This window comes from Oncorhynchus gorbuscha, linkage group LG03, assembly GCF_021184085.1.
Source record: "Oncorhynchus gorbuscha isolate QuinsamMale2020 ecotype Even-year linkage group LG03, OgorEven_v1.0, whole genome shotgun sequence".
Taxonomy (NCBI): domain Eukaryota; kingdom Metazoa; phylum Chordata; class Actinopteri; order Salmoniformes; family Salmonidae; genus Oncorhynchus; species Oncorhynchus gorbuscha.
The window spans coordinates 74,761,642-74,779,261 of NC_060175.1; the positions used below are offsets into that span (position 1 = coordinate 74,761,642).

The following is a 17,620-nucleotide window of genomic DNA, read 5'->3' on the forward strand; positions in this document are numbered from 1 at the left end:
GAAGCTTGACACAGAAATGGGAGTCGACGGGCAAGGAATCTATTATTTTGGAGTTGACTCCCCACCACAGGAGGCTAACACCCACTGACTGACAGTCAGCGGATTTTTGGATTTGATTCTAGAGATCAGGGGTTGGAACCTGTTCAGAGAAAAGAACCAAAACCTTTTTCAAAGCTAGTTAGGAATACTATAGTTACCACATTTCACATTGAATTTATTAACTACAAAAAAAGATAAGACATGTTTTTAATTCTGGTGTCACTCTGCACACACAAGCTTGTTAGCTAGCTAGCTTCTTTGGTCCAATGTTAAGTCAACTATGAAGTTCAAAAACATTCAAAGTTCCTCCATAGAAGCAGCTCCTCTACTAGGTATAATTCTGTGGGCCTAATTCAGATAATGCATGTCATCACACGATGCCCAACACGTCAAGCCAAGCATCCTCCACCCGCTCTCATGCCAGACACTTGTCTTGCCATCACGCATGTAAACAACTCACTGAGCTATAACAAGTACTCTCACGCGGCTACTTAGCTGGCTAGATGGGGGTGGCTCAAAGGGAATTTGACCCAGTCCCTGACAAACGGACAACCCGAACATCACATAATGTATCACTACTTTGTAAACGGCCAGGTTTTTTTGTCCCAGAGTTTGAGGAACACCTTTTGCAAAGAACAAATATAACGCACCAGTTTTCACAGGCTTCACTAAAGGGCTGTAACGTTACCAGAGTTGAACCTTTGTAGCACGGCACTTGCTTTACATTTGGCCGTAGCATCTAATGATGGGGGGAAAAAATTGTTTTATCGATCGTTACATATCGAGGTATCATTTTGAGATATCACATTATTTTGCACTAGTTGGTTGTACCTGAAACAAAACCCCAGTATTTCTCCTTTATAGCTTTTTCTCCATCTTATTTTAAAGTAGGGAGCCAATTTGTTTTCAGCCCCTTAATTTCCATGACTGATGAAAGCTTGTTTTCTCATGCTCTCCCTTGTCTGCTGCAGAGGGACATCTTGTAAGCAACATGTTTTGGTTTTCGAATTGCAATAAAATCACAGTATCGAATCGCAATACATATCGGCACCTAAGTAGTGTTAATATCGTATCGCAAGGACCCTGGCAATTCCCATCCCTAATAGCATCCATTGTTTGTCACAACATCCAACTATGACACTTCACTTAACAGTACACTCAGTGGCCAGTTAATTAGGTGAACCATTCACCCCATTCACAAAAAATGGTTCACTCATACAGACAGCGAGTCAAGTGGCCGTGGCTTGCCATATAAAATCAGTCAGGGGCATTCAGTTACAGTTTGATTGAACATTAAAATGGGCAAAACGAGTGACCGAAGCATGGTATGATAGTCAGTGCCAGGTGCACCGGTTCCAGCATCCTAGAAACGGACGGTCTCCAGAAATGACACTGTCTAGGGTTTACCGAGAAGGACGCGACAAAGAAAAACTGTGGGAGAAAACAGCTTGTTGATGAGAGGTCAAAGGAGAACGGCAAAAATCGCGCAAGCTAACAGGCGGGCCCACAAACAGGCAAATAAGAGCCCAGTCCACATCGATCTCGGAGCGTCGATCCTTGTCACGGATGGGCTATTGCAGCAGACGACCACACCGGGTTCCACTCCCATCAGCTAAAAACAAGAAGAAGCGGCTCCATTGGGCACGCAGTCACCAACACTGGACAACTGAGGAGTGGAAAAACATTGCCTGAAACATGACATTGAGTTCAGTTTACTTAAGAGGCCTGGTCAGTCCCCAGACCTCAACCCTGTAGAGCATCTTCGGGACGAGATGGAATGGGCTGTTCGCAGCGCGAACGTACCGTTCAATTGCCGGCTAACTCTGACAAACACGCGCCAAACTGAAAACGGTGACAGTTTGGGACCTGCCCTAATAACAAAGGTGTCTAACATTTGACATTTACATTGTAGTCATTTAGCAGACGCTCTTCTCCAGAGCGAGTTACAGCTACTACATTCATCTAAAGATAGCTAGGTGAGACAACCACGTATCACATAGTAAGTCCACTTTCCCTCAATAAAGAAGCTATCAGCAAAGTCTGCTAGTAGGAAGAGACTAGTGCAGGGGTTAAGGTTGATGTCACAAACCACTCACATTTACTTCCACCCCCTCATCTTTCAGAACCTACTTCGTGTTTAGCTGTTGAGACCTACAGACTGTTTTCCACTGACACCTTACAAAATATTTCAATGGAAACCACATTGTGTTTCCATTGGGTCTGTCGCCCAATGCTGTCCTCTCACCGTATTGCTCACATCTATTCAACCTTTTCTGATCTAGGCCACACAAGTGCTTACGGCAGGGGTGGCCAACCCTCATCCTAGTGAGCTACTGAGAATGCATGCCGACCCTGTTGTAAGTTAACATACCGGACTCAGCTGATCAAGGTCCTGGTTAGCGATGAACTAGTTCAGGCCTCTCCAACCTTGTTCCTGCAGAGCTACCCTCATGTAGAGGGGCGGCAGGGTAGCCTAGTGGTTAGAGCGTTGGACAAGTAACCGGAAGGTTGCAAGTTCAAACCCCCGAGCTTCCTGAACAGGCAGTTAACCCACTGTTCCTAGGCAGTCATTGAAAATAAGAATTTGTTCTTAACTGACTTGCCTCGTTAAATAAAGAAAAAACATGTAGGTTTTCACTCCAACCCCAGGTGTAACTAACCCTGTTCAGCTTATCAACCAGCTGATTATTAGAATCAGGTGTGCTAGATTAGGGTTGGAGTGAACCTACAGGACAGTAGCTCTCCAGGAACAGGGTTGGAGAGCCCTGAACTAGTTGAGCTACAGTAGGGTGTGGAGCCAAATCCTGCAGGATCCCTGTTCACAAAGACTCAAATAGCAGGAGTGCTGTCGATATCAAGTAAAAAAAGAAAAGTAAAAAAAAAGAAGACCTAACTGATCCCAGATCAGAACACTTTGTAAATATTGGCCCATGAGGGTATTGCTCTGGGAGGAGATGAGCACCTCTGGCAGGGGGTAAGGGGTCTTACCTCCAGTAGGAAGGGCAGAACGGGCACAAAGGTGTGGGTGCTGCCAGAGAGGAGGGTGAGGGCTCGCACACAGTGGATCCTCAAAGGGTAGTAGCGAGAGGTGGGTACCAACCTGCACAGTAAGAAAGATAAGAGTCACAACAGCGGTCAACACTACCACCTGCTGGTGAAAGTGTGAAGTTAAACTTTTTGGTGCAGTTTCACAGAGAGATTAAGCCTAGTTGTGGACCAAACCTAGGCTTAGTTTGTGTCCGTTGTTATGTTATGTGATTGTATTTCAATTCAAAGACGGATAACCAATAGAGAATCTGCAGAGACCATAGGCTGGTCATATCATGCTAACTAGACATTCTACCCTAACAGAGGGTATACATACTAAAGCACGTGTCATTGTTGATCTATACAACAACTAGGTGAAAAACAGATGCTTTATGTTATGTTATACTTTCAGAAAAGAGATGCAGTATTCTCCTTCCCCATAGATCTCTGTGTGATATCCTGGTTGTGTGTTCTACAGAGCCCATGAAACAGTATGATCCCAAGTTAAGCCCATAGGTCTGTGTACGTGTACCCACTTGATGGTGCCCACTATGACCTGGCACAGTGGGTAGATGAGGGGCTGCAGGACGTCGCTGGGGTGCAGGGTGCTGAGCACACGACACCACAGGTACAGGCAGTGGACAAACTGCCAGTTATACACCGACTGGTATGTCTCCTGCAGGGATCAAAAAACACACACACACACACACACACACACACCTTAAAGTACATCACATTTAACATCAGCACTGATCTACATGCAATTGCTGGTTGTTTCTAAATTATTACTGGGATACAGAGCAATGGTGTTGACCGGGTATTCCCAAACTGGGGTTCCCCAGGGCTACACCAAATAAAAACGTGATTCAAATGATTTTTTTATTCACATTTTCAAACGGGGCTATACATTTAGGTGAGTCCCCCCCCCCCCTCGCAGCCTCGTTTCACTGCCCAAAATAAAATGAAACCATCTGGTGTTCAGCGAAATAACAACAATGTCAAATACAGGTAGCCTAGTTAAATAATTAACATTCAATCACATTAACCGTCACGCGCTCGCAGTAGACCTTCCCTCTTGCGCAGACATTTAGAAACATGACAATATGAAAAATAAGCCACAGGAGTTTTTTGAGCGAGAATAAAGACGACTTTCGAGTAGTAAGACATGTATTAAAGCAACAGATACCATTAATAAGAAGGGGCTAGAAGTTTTTTATATTGTGAGCTACTGAGTGACTAGGACAGGCAAGCCCCATACTACTGTAGGGGACTTAATTCTTCCTGCTTCCGCAGATACGGCTGGGACAATGCTGGGGGGAAAAGGCCAAAAAGAACTATACAGACAATGTCTTCTTCAAACAACACTGTTTCATGATGCATCACTGACATGGCAGGAGATGTTTTGAAACAATTACTGCTTTGCATACAAGCCAGTGAGTTACAGCTGGATGAGTCAACAGACATGGCAGGCCTGGCACAGCTCCGGGTATATGGCCGTTATATTTATGGGGGTCAATTAACCTCTTGGGTAGAGGGCAGTATTTTGAAGTTTGGATGACAAACATGCCCAAAGTAAACTGCCTGTTACTCAGGCCCAGAAGTTTCTGAAACTGGTAAAATAATGTCTGTGAGTATAACAGAACTGATATGGCAGGCGAAAACCAGGGGACAATCCATCCAGGATTTTTTTGCGATTGAATGTCTGTTGTGGGTTAGGGCCCAGATTGCAGTTCCTATGGCTTCCACTAGATGTCAACAGTCTTAGACATGCTTTCAGGCTTGTATTTTGAAAAACGAGGAGTAAAAACACCTTTTGGTCAGAGGACAAAGGATGAATGCAGAGCTGCTTTGCAGACAACCTGAGGATTAATTATAAACATCGTTTGACATGTTTCAACAAACTTTACTGGTACTATTGGGATGTATTCGTCTGCATGTTTTGACCACCTCAGTGGATTACTGAACAAAACGCGCCAACAAAACTGAGGTTTTGGGACATAAAGAGGGACTTTATTGAACAAAACAAAAATTGATTGTGTAACAGGGAGTCTTGTTAGTTCAACCATATGAAGATCAAAGGTAAGAGAATAATTTCTGACTTTTGTAACTCCTCTACTTGGCTGGAAAATGTTTGTATGCTTTTGTAAGTGGGGCGCTGTCCTCGGATAATTTCATGGTATGCTCTAGCCGTAAAGCCTTTTTGAAATCTGACACAGCGGCTGGATTAACAAGAAGTTCATCTTTAAACCGATGTATAACACTTGTATATTTTATGAATGTTTAATATGACTATTTCTGTATTTTCAATTTGGTGCTCTGCAATTTCACCAGATGTTGGCCATCCAGTGCCTGCCCATAAGAAGTTAAGGAAGACATCCTATTCTGAAAACCAGGACAACATGAGGATATTGTTTAAAGTACTGGATAGCTTTGTGACATCAAATGGACGTTGGTGGTCAAGATGTGTTGGTATCTGTACTGATGGCGCAAAAGCCATGATAGGGAGACATAGTGAAGTGGTAACGCACGTGCAATCAGTTGCTCCCAGTACACTGCAACATCCACCGAGAGGCTCTTGCTGCCAAGGGAATGCATGGCAGCTTGAAAGACGTTTTGGACATTACATTGAAAATGGTTAACTTTGTTAAAGCAAGGCCCCTGAACTCTCGTGTATTTTCTGCACTATACAAGCGACCATGTAAGACTTTTACAACATATGGGAAAAGTATAGACACGTTTTTTGGAATTGAGAGACGAGCTTAAAGTTCTTTAATTTTCACTTGTCTGAGTCTGACCCCTTGCACGATGACGAGTTTCTCACATGACTGGCCTATCTGGGTGATGTTTTTTCTCACCGTAATGATCTGAATCTAGGATTACAGGGACTCTCCGCAACTATATTCAACGTGTGGGGTGGGACAAATTTGAGGGTATGATTAATAAGAAGTTGGAGCTCTTTTCGGTCTGCATTAACCTCTTGAATCTAGGGTGCAGTATTTTCATTTTTGGAAAAATAACATCCCCAAAGTAAACAGCTATTTTGTCAGGACAAGATGCTAGAATATGCATATAATTGACAGCTTAGGATGGAAACTTTAGAGTCTTTTCTAAAACTGTAAAAATATTGTCTGTGAGTATAAGAGAAATTATATTGCAGGCGAAAGCCTGAGAAAAATCCAAACAGGAAGGGGCTCTGATTTAGAAGGCTCTGCGTTCCTACTGAGCAGTGAATGAGATATCAACCAGATTCCCTTTTCTATGGCTTCCCTAATGTGTCTAGTGTCACAATACATAGTTTCAGGCTTTTATTTTGAAAAATGAGTCTGTGCGTCAACATTGCGTCAGTGGTCAGCTGAAGTCTCTCAGAGTGTTTTGTGCGTAAAGGACAAATGCGGCCATTGTTTCTCTCTATCCTACTAAGAAGCCACCAGTCCCGGTTGATATATTATCGAATAGATATTTGAAAAACACCTTGAGGATCGATTATAAACAACGATTGCCATGTTTCTGTCGATATTTTTCGGCGTTGTAGTGACCGCAATTTCCGGTCGATTTCTCAGCCAAACGTGAAGAACAAACGGAGCTATTTCGCCTACAAAAATAATATTTTTGGAAAAAAGGAACATTTGCCATCTAACTGGGAGTCTCGTGAGGGAAAACATCTGAGGCTCATCAAAGGTAAACAATTTAATTTGATTTCTGATTTGTGACCAGGTTGCCTGCTGCTAGCTAGTCATAATGCTATGCTAGGCTATCGATAAACTTAAGCAAATGCTTGTCTTGCTTTGGCTGTAAAGCATATTTTGAAAATTTGAGATGACAGGGTGATTAACTTCTTCGAGATAGGGGGGCGCTCTTAATTTTTGGATAAAAAAACGTTCCCGTTTTAAACAAGATATTTTGTCACGAAAAGATGCTCGACTATGTATGTAATTGACAGCTTTGGAAAGAAAAAACTCTGACGTTTCCAAAACGGCAAAGATATCTGTGAGTGCCCCAGAACTAATGCTACAGGCGAAACCAAGATGAAGTTTCATACAGGAAATGCCCCAGATTCTGAAGGCGCTGTGTCCTTATATGGCTGTGAATGCGCCAGGAATGAGCCTGCCCTTTGTCGTTTCCCCAAGGCGTCTGCAGCATTGTGACGTATTTGTAGGCATATCGTTGGAAGATTGACCATAAGAGACTACATTTACCAGGTTTCCGCCCGGTGTCCTGCGTCGAAATTATTGCGTAATCCCCAGATCCATGCGCGTTCCATTTCTTCAGAGGAGAAAGTCAACTGCCACGAAGGATTTATCATCAATAGATATGTGAAAAACACCTTGAGGATTGATTCTAAACAACGTTTGCCATGTTTCTGTCGATATTATGGAGTTAATTTGGAAAAAAGTTTGCGTTTTAATGACTTAATTTTCGTTTTTTTCCTTACCCAAACGTGATGAAGAAAACGGAGCGATTTGTCCTACACAAATAATATTTTTGTAAAAACTGAACATTTGCTATGTAACAGAGTCTCCTCATTGAAAACATCTGAAGTTCTTCAAAGGTAAATTATTTTATTTGAATGTTTTTCTTGTTTTTGTGAAAACGTTGCATGCTGAATGCTACGCTAAATGCTATGCTAAATGCTACGCTAGCTATCAATAATCTTACACAAATGCTTGTTTTGCTATGGTTGAAAAGCATATTTTGAAAATCTGAGATGACAGTGTTAACAAAAGGCTAAGCTTGAGAACTAGCATATTTATTTCATTTGCGATTTTCATGAATAGTTAACGTTGCGTTATGCTAATGAGCTTGAGGCTGTATTCACGATCCCGGATCCGGGATGGCTAGAATCAAGAGGTTAACAAATGGCTAAGCTGTGTTTCAACATATTTCACTTGTGATTTCATGAATATTTTCTAGTAATATTTATGTCCGTTGCGTTATGCTAATTAGTGTCAGTTGATGATTACGCTCCCGGCCCGGGATGGGTAGTATCTTAACAAAAACGACACACAGGTCTACCAATCATCAAATTATTTTTTTGTGTGGAAATTAACTCAAGCTTACGGACAATGTCAAATGTGATATAGCGAAGCACCCGAGTGAGCTGTGTGTGCAATTACGCAGGTACTTTCCCCGAAATGGACGATACAAACAACTGGATTCTTATCCCTTTCATGCACTGCCTTCAGTTCACTTACTGATATCTGAGCAAGAGAGCCTCACTGAAATTGCAACAAGCAGTTCTGTGAAAATGTAATTTAACCAGAAGCCACTGCCAGATTTCTGGATAGGGCTGCGCACAGAGTATCCTGCCTTGGCAAATCGCGCTATTAACACACTGATGCCCTTTGCAACCACGTACCTATGTGGATTCTTAGCCCTCACTAGCATGAAAACTAAATACAGGCACAGACTGTGTGAATTTATTTTAAGCCAGACTCTCTCCAATACAACCAAACATTGCAGAGTTATGCGCATCCTTTCAAGCACAACCTTCTCATTAACCAGTGGTGAGTTATTCACAATTTTTGATGAACAAATAAGGTTATATATGTAATAAAGAGCAAAATGATTGATTTTTATTATTATTATTTGTGCCCTGGTCCTATAAGAGCTTTTTGTCACTTCTCACAAGCCGGGTTGTGACAAACTCACACTCAATCTATTGTTTAATAAAAGTATCATAGTGTGTGTGTGTGTGATAGGCTTACAGTGATGACAAAAAAAACATTTGAGAGTACGCTGGTACGCAGCTGGAGGTTGAATGTTTGAAGGGGTACGGGACTAGAAAAAAAGTTTGGGAACCACTGAGATAGACCAATATTGAAACGCTTAGCTCCGATGTTAGAATATCACAGGCCAGTATAAAAACCTTTATAGGTAACATTATTCCTTCTATTATCATCATCATCATTAGCTGTACTTCCTGGTGTCCTACAACATAATTGCCTTATCCTCATTTCCAACATCCAGGGCCCGAAATTCCCCAGGCATCTCAGAGTGCGGATCTAGGATCAGATTCGCCTTTTAAAACATTATAAACGGGGCACGTGATGCTAGATCAGCCCTTCTACTTGGAGACACTTAGTGATTTCAGGTCCTAGTGTATGAATGGATGTGCGACTAACTGCTAACCTTCTTCTTCATGGTCATGGCATTCCTCAGGTGGATGGCCAGCTGGCGGATGTAGATGAAGCCGTGCTGGTAGGAGGCCTGTGTGTCCAGCGAGTACATCTCCGTCAGTGTCCGCTGCATGAAGTTGATCATAGGCAGAACGGTGGGCGACGTGAACTTGCAATTCTGCACGTACGAGATGTACATTTGCTGAGGAAAGAAAACGAGGTTAAAGGGTGTCCGAGTTCAGTTAAAAAGGAGAGTTCCAACAGTTGTGCAGGCAACTTTACACCTTTCACTTTGTACTGCTATGTGCCACCATTCAGGAATTTTTATGTGCAGACACTTGCCACTAACTGGGAAGCGATATTTGTTTAGCACTTTTAATGCAGATGTGGAGACATACACCTTACTTACTCACTCCTGACGGGTATTAACTACCGTGGGCCAAATGAATGAAGCATTTTTCACCCACGATGGTCTCACCTCCCCAGAGGAAGGAACAGAGAGAGACAGAGAACAAACCTTGAGGATGGGGTTGAGGTTGGTGTCTTGCTTCTGTCTGCAGATCTTGTTGAGGGCCAGGAAAGCCAGCACGCGGCTCGTCTCCTCCCCGGTGCTCCACTGCTTGATCAGTTGCTAGGGGGAAAAAAGGTGAGAGGTGGACTGTGAGAGCTAGCGTCGGGAATGGAGGACCCAGGTCCCAATAGCAAGGCTACCAGGCCAGAGCATAGTGTCGCTGTCGGAAGTCTTGCATCGTTAAAAGCTTTTCAGGAAATGACAAAGACAGTCATATTTGACCATTTACGAAAATACAATTATGAAACGTCAGTGCTACTATTTTCAATGAACGTAATTTAAAAAAAAACTATACGGGGACAAAATGGAGTTACACGGTTCTGACAGTGGTAATAGGCCATTTCCTAGGAAGGGATCCTCCAGTGCCGCACAACACTGTTTATATACTCAACCGATATTAATGTGGGTTATCTCTGCAGGGTTATCATCCATTGAACTAAATCATAACGGCTTGACAATACAAAAACATAATTTGCCTAATTCCCCCGATGATCATCAATGCAGTTTGGTCAGCCTACATATAGGTGTTGCTGTGGTAACTGGAAGTCACCTTGAGCAGGTGGCGACACTGTTTGGGGTTACAAAGGTAGTAGGGAACCAGCTGGTTGGCGTGCCTCAGAACTGCACTGATGACGGTGGCCTCTGTGAGACATGACAAGAGCTGTGAACAGAGGAGGAGAGTTAAAAGTTCCATTTATTTGCTGTTGTAAGTAGAGGTACATCAAATGAAATGTATCTTCGATAAGAGTAAAAAAACACTAGGGTACATCCAACACAAATACTGTATGCAAGAAAAGGGAAAGGTAACAGTGACAATTCAGACAAGAGGGGGGGGTAGAGAAGAGGGAGGATGAAATAAATAGCGGGACAAACCTGAACGATCCCACTGAGATACATCCTGATGTCCACCTGGTACTTCTGCCACTTAGGACTGGAAGATGGAAGCACTGGCCTGACGATGAGAAAATGAGAGAGGAAAGCCCGAAATGGATTAAAGGTTGACCGATTAATCGGAATGGACGATTAATTAGAACCGATTTCAAGTTTTCATAATCAGAAATGGGTATTTTTGGGTGCCGATTTTGCGTTTTTTAATATATACCTTTATTTAACTAGGCAAGTCAATTAAGAACACATTCTTACTTTCAATGACGGCCTACGAACGGTGGGTTAACTGCCTTGTTCAGTGGCAGAACGACAGATTTTCATCTTGTCAGCTCGGGGGATCCAATCTTGCAAACTTACAGTTACAGTTAACTAGTCCAACGCTATAACCACCTGCCTCTCGTTGCTCTCCACAAGGAGACTACCTGTTACGCAAATGCAGTAGAAGCCCAGGTAAGTTGCTAGCTAGCATTAAACTTATCTTATAAAAAACTATCAATCAATCATAATCACTAGTAAACTACACATGGTTGATGATATTACTAGTTTATCTAGCATGTCCTGTGTTGCATATAATCGATGCAACGCTGGGGGATGATTTAACAAAAGCGCATTTGCGAAAAAAGAACAATCCGTGGACGACTGTACTTAACCATAAACACCAATGCCTTTCTTAAAATCAATATTCAGAAGTATATATTTTTAAACCTGCATATTTAGCTAAAAGAAATCCAGGTTAGCAGGCAATATTAACCAGATGAAATTGGGTCACTTTTCTTGAATTCATTGCAAACAGAGTTAGGGTTTATGCAACAGTTTGGCCAGCCAGGCTCATTGCAAACTACTTTGCCAGAATTTTACGTAATTATGATGTAACATTGAAGGTTGTGCAATGTAACAAGAATATTTAGACTTAGGGTTGCCACCAGTTTGACAAAATACCGAACGGTTCTGTATTTAACTGAAATAATACATGTTCTGTTTTCGAAATGATTGTTTCCGGATTTAACCATATTAATGACCAAAGGCTCGTATTTCTGTGTGTTACTATGTTATAATTAGGTCTATGATTTGTTAGAGCAGTCTGACTGAGCGATGGTAGGCAGCAGCAGGCTCGTAAGCATTCATTCAAACAGAACTTTTGTGCGTTTTTCCCGCAGCTCTTCGCAAGCACAGCGCCGTTTGACTTCAAGCCTATCAGCCAAATGGCTGGTGTAACCGATGTGAAATGGCTAGCTAGTTAGCGGGGTTCAACCGTCACTCGCGCTGAGACTTGGAGTAGTTATTCCACGCTGCTTCAAGTGTGGCTGTTGTCGATGTGTGCCTGGTTCGAGCCCAGGTAGGGGCGAGGAGAGGGACGGAAGTTATACAAATGGTAGAGAGAAATAGTCCTATAATTCCTATAGTAACTACAACCTAAAACCTCTTACCTTGGAATATTGAAGTCTCATGTTTAAAGGAAGCTTCGCCAGGGTCCCCGGGACCACCCATACGTAGAATGTATGCACACATGACTGTAAGTCGCTTTGGATAAAAGCGTCTGCTAAATGGCATATAATCATAAATCAATATGTTTCATATGTTCTCAGCAAGGAACTCAAACATTAGCTTTTTTACATGACACATATTGTACTTTTACTTCTCCAACACTTTGTTTTTGCATTATTTAAACCAAATTGAACATGTTTATTTATTTGAGCCTAAATGGATTTGTATTGATGTATTATATTAAGTTAAAATAAGTGTTCATTCAGTATTGTTGTAATTGTCATTATTACAAATAATTGTAATATATATATATATATTTTTTTTTTTTTTTTAAATACAAAATCGGCCGTTTAATCAGTATCGGCTTTTTTCGGGTCCTCCAATGATCGGTATCAGTGTTGAAAAATCATAATCGGTCTACCTCTAAAATGGATACACCTAAAACAAATTAAATCACCTTGGCACAAATAATAAAATACACTGGCTTGTTGGTTAATCGGGTTAGCAATTTTCTACTCAAAACTAAGCATCAGGGAAATGGTTAAAGCTTATGTAAAGAAGAAAGGTCTCCATTTATTACTTCTTCTGGTCTTTATCTGGCTTTAGGTTGAGCATCCTCTGCAGAGCCACGTACACGTCTCGGATACAGAACAGGACCAAGGCGTTGAACACTATTGGAAAACACACACACACCACAAATGATATCATCGTCCTTGGGGCTAAAGTATGTTGACACTACTAAATACACACTCATGGAGGGTATGATCCCTACCTGAACTGTCGGCCACTTTGTATCGACACGGATCTCCCCCTTCTCCTTTGGTGGTCGCCACGGCAGCCTTGAAGGCCTGTGTGATCTCTCTGAAGAGGCGAGGTGTAGGCTCATCCTGAAGACAAAGGGATGGGAGGCAAGTAAAGACACAAGAATGAAGGGCAAAAGCACTGGTATTGTGGTACAGTAGAAACAAAAGCCTCTTGACCTCATATAATAATATGTTTTTCCTTCCTAATTAATGCTGCCTGGTAGGCATAGTTTTTCAATCACGACACTCATGGGACGGACGGTAGTTAACCCAGAGGTTTGAGAGGTGGAAGATGGGACAAAGCCCTATTCTATTTGCAGAGACAAAATATGCATCAAATGTTGGTTATTGAAAATGGCCATTATGCAACCGGCATCCCGGTGTAGTCTGTTTACAATGACTACACCCAAAGTCTGGTAGAGGAAAAAGGTTGCGGTCTATGTTCGGTGGATAGTCTGTAGGTAAGTCTTACCTTGATTGCGGCTTGCCACTCGTCAACCATTTTCTCTGTGACTTTGATGGCCTCTGCTGTCTTCTTGGATTTCTTGGTGGACTCTCCTTGTTCCTCATCATCATCATCAGAACTGGCCTCCTACAGTCACACATAACCTTAAAGTTAACATTCTGAAAAATGTAAATGGCATTATAGAGACAAAAAACATGCTAAGAAATATAAAATAACGAATACACGTTGAGTGTAAAATCCGCATCCCCAAATTGGACATTTACAAGTGTAAAATGAGATGTTCCTCTCTAATGCTGCTGGTTTAGTCAAGCATAGGCTACCCTTTTAGATCAGGAATCTCACTCTATAGTCACTCTATACATCATTTGATTTACAGTTTCAGATCATTAAACATTTGTCAAAATCAAAGCCCTGGTACCTCCAGTTGTTTGGGCAGCGTGTGGTACTTCCGCTCTTCCTCATCCTCGGAGCTGTCGGTGTCGTCAAAGTTGAGCAGGGTCTGGTCGTTCTTCTGCAAAAACTTATAGAACTCTGGATCTTTACTTTTTAGCCTTGACAGCGAGTCTTTGTGCTGAGAAGCCTTGCCTTTCTTTTTGTCATCACCCCTGCAAGACAGGACATACTCATTTATTAAATAACATTCGACCAGGTGACCTGGGAGGACATTTGTATTTTTAGGGTATACTAAAGTATCTGGGGCAGACACTGAATGAAGAAGTGAGAAACACTTACTTGTCTTGAGCTGCGGATTGCCCTGCTTTCTTCTTGGATTTCTGTCCATTTCGGGTAGGTGTGTCATCCTCAGAATCAGCCTCACCTGCCGAGTCAAAGCCAGATAGCAGGAACTCGTCCACACTGAGGTCCTCCAACTTCCTGCAACATAGAAACAATAAACAGCCAATATAGCAAACATTAAGATATTTAATTACAAAGTCAAATATCAGTTACTTAGCTACATTTAAACAAGCTAGCGAATTTTATCAGATACGTTTACAAGTCTCTCTGCAGTGACAATGATGGCGAGTAAAGTTAGTTTAGTTGGCTAAATTAGCTAGTTAGTTGGATCCGTTTAACAGTAAATTTCAATAAACCATGCCAAAACAAACTTGAAAACAGAACAGGGGAAGTAACATGTTGATCACTCACTCACTCAACTAACTTGGTTAGCGAGCATGTCAACCATTTCTAACCAAGCAAACTAGCTAACTATTAGCAAAGGCTAACGATTATTTAAAGTGCGCTATCAACTCCACTTTTAACATTCCAAGGCAAATAAAGTACGACACGAAACACTAGACATGTACAATATACAAAGAAACTCGCTACATTGTTATTTCATAGAACAAATGTGTTCAGTACCCATATTTCACTGTGAGCAATTTACCTTTTGCTTTTCTGTTTTCCTGCCATGCTGGATCAAAAACGTGACTACCAATTCTGTTCCCACAATGCAATGGTGTTAGTCTGTTGGGGCGTTCCAGCTCGTCTTTTTTTTGTGTCGCGCTGCACACCAGCGTCAAAATTGCTCGAGACAGATGGTTTGATGACCATACACGCAAGATTAATTTACCTGTGACCTGAAGAGTTTGTGAAAAGAAAGACAGTTCTGGTGGGCAGGAGATGCTGGTGCAAACAATGATCGTCACAGCGGAGCTCTGTGTGCCTCGGATGAGTCTGTCGCACACATGTACAGGTGGACACGCTCCCGTTTAAAAGACAATGGCGCGATATGTAATTTTGGGATACAACATATGTGTGGTCTACCCTGAGTACAAGATCAAATGGTAACATAGGTGGTTTGGTGACCACACGGGTTATTATTATACCTTGCATCAGTTGCCTGCTTTGACCTGGAGAGTTGTATTGACTGCTCCCCTAGTCGATACATTTATATTTCTTCAAGGTTGGCCGATTTAAGTACTGTCCCTTGTATGTGAATTTCAGTTTGGAGTCCCGTAGGTGAAATGTGGGCATGCCACGGTGACCACTTAATTGGGCCGATGTAAATTGTTAGTCGTTTTGTGTGGGGGAAACTGTCGTGGTGTCAGGAGGGTCGGATGTATTAATATTCAGGTATAGTTTAGCAGGTTTATGCGCTCCTCTGGCATGATATCCGGGTTTGCAACCCACTGGTCGTTCACATTGTTTGTATTGTATGAATGTGGTTCTTGAGGCATTAAATGATTCTCCAATCATTGTGAAATTGATAATCTGCGTACGGTGACAAAACGACCTCGAACGCCACCATTCTGACGCATGTTATGACGTTACAACTAAAATGTGTTAGCAAATCCAGTAGATTTTGCAGAGGTTGTTAATCAAAATATATGTTGTATTGAGTTTCTCAATCGTTATCATAAGCAATAGCACAACATGTATCAGTTTACTTTACTTTCTGTGTTTTTTTGTCAAATATAAATACGGGTTTAAAATGCACATAGCTAACGTTAACTAGTTTCCCCTTTCAGGCTAAGTAACGTTACTTTTCGGTGTCATTTGTGTGTGCAGCAGTATACTGTAACCTTAGATAAAATGCATTGCTTTGATGCGACATGGGATGTTGAAGTGATAATTAACAATTCAAGACTGATAAATTGAATCTCTTACATGCTGCACTTTGTGGACAACACCATATTGTTGGGTTAGCGAGTAACTGCAAAAGGTTACAAATAAAAATACATTTGTGCTGTCCTTGCGACACAGACGACAGCTGGTGAGTCTTGATTGCAAGCTAACTAGCTGAATCCCAACATCGCCATGTAATTTGTCAAGGCGGCCGGTGTCTCGCTCGCTAGGTAAGAAGATAGCTATTGCAGCAATATCGATGCTAGTTATGCTTTAGCCACAGATGAAAGGAAAAACCTTTAGCTAGCCATCTGGAAGACTAGTCTAGTTTCTTTAATGTTAATCTCGTGGGAAACCAGACTCGTTTCTGTTGGAACGTGATCTTGACAAATCGGATATATCGGATCGGACGTCCTGATTGCGTCACTGGTCTATCGAAGTTCTTGTCTGTCTAGACCGGTGGTGTTCAAAGTTGAGGTCGCGGGGAAGTGCAGTGGGGTCAGCGAAACAAAAAATAGTACATCTTATTTTATGGGACAATATACAAACGTTTTTGAGAAAGATGAATTCGAAAAATACAATTTTATTGAGTCATTTGTTTTATTGTTTTAATTTTGTTAAGAGCTAAGTGTAATGAATTGAATAAAGTCATATCAAATTGTATTTGTCACGTGCTTCGAATACAACAGGTGTGTGTAGACCTTACAGTGAAATGTTTACTTACAGGCTCCAACCAATAGTGCAAAAAAAGGTATTAGGTGAACAATAGGTAAGTAAAGAAATAAAACAACAGTAAAAAGACTGGAAAATAACAGTAGCGAGGCTATATTCCGACACTGGTTAGTCAGGCTGATTGAGGTAGTATGTGCATGTGGAAATTATTAAAGTGACTATGCATATATGATGAACAGAGAGTTGCAGTAGCGTAATAGAGGGGTTGGTGAGACACTGCAGATAGCCCGGTAGTACATCTTGGTCGGCACTGGGTGGTCTGGCCAATTAAGGTAGTGTACATTTTAAAAAACCTTTATTTAATTAACTAGGCAAGTCAGTTAAGAACAAATTCTTATTTTCAATGATGGCATAGGAACAGTGGGTTAAATGCCTGTTGAGGGGCAGAATGACAGATTTGTACCTTGTCAGCTCAGGGATTCGGTTACTAGTCCAACACTCTAACCACTACCCTGCTGCCCTAATGAGGGATAGGTTGTTATTCTGGCACCACCCGGCCAGGTCTCTGACCTCCTCCCTATAGGCTGTCTCGTCGTTGTCGGTGATGAGGCCTACCACTGCAAACTTAATAATGGTGTTGGAGTTGTGCCTGGCCATGCAGTCGTGGGTGAACAGGGACTACAGGAGGGGACTGAGCACGCAGGTCAAATATATGTTTATGTACCAATTTTATGGTTATTAGATGGTTGGAAAGGTTTATGGTTATTAGATTTGGGGTAGGGTGGGGTCGCAAGAAATTCTTGCTGAAAAAATGGTGTATATAGAAATTCTTCTGGAAAAGACTGGGTCCCCACTGAAAAAGTTTCAATACCACTGGACTTGATAGAGGAAGAACATTTGCTGGAGGTTATGTTTTGTGATAATGTTATGTGCCTTCTTGAGTGGCCAGAAGGTCCACAGTAGCCTCCCAGTGAGCAAAATGATATTA

General features: G+C 41.9%; 1 protein-coding gene across 1 annotated transcript in view; it reads right to left on the reverse strand.

The window, feature by feature from the left end:
• Positions 1 to 14,925, reverse strand: part of noc2l (NOC2-like nucleolar associated transcriptional repressor) — a 35,341-nt gene extending 20,416 nt beyond the window's left edge. The window contains 12 exon segments of the mRNA XM_046343700.1: positions 3,028 to 3,139; positions 3,603 to 3,742; positions 9,196 to 9,384; positions 9,700 to 9,813; positions 10,304 to 10,414; positions 10,627 to 10,705; positions 12,707 to 12,797; positions 12,899 to 13,013; positions 13,402 to 13,521; positions 13,814 to 14,000; positions 14,128 to 14,268; positions 14,780 to 14,925. Coding sequence (XP_046199656.1) covers positions 3,028 to 3,139; positions 3,603 to 3,742; positions 9,196 to 9,384; positions 9,700 to 9,813; positions 10,304 to 10,414; positions 10,627 to 10,705; positions 12,707 to 12,797; positions 12,899 to 13,013; positions 13,402 to 13,521; positions 13,814 to 14,000; positions 14,128 to 14,268; positions 14,780 to 14,805 — 1,425 coding nt within the window. The 5' untranslated portion in view covers positions 14,806 to 14,925.
• Between the last annotated feature and the right edge of the window lie 2,695 nt (positions 14,926 to 17,620).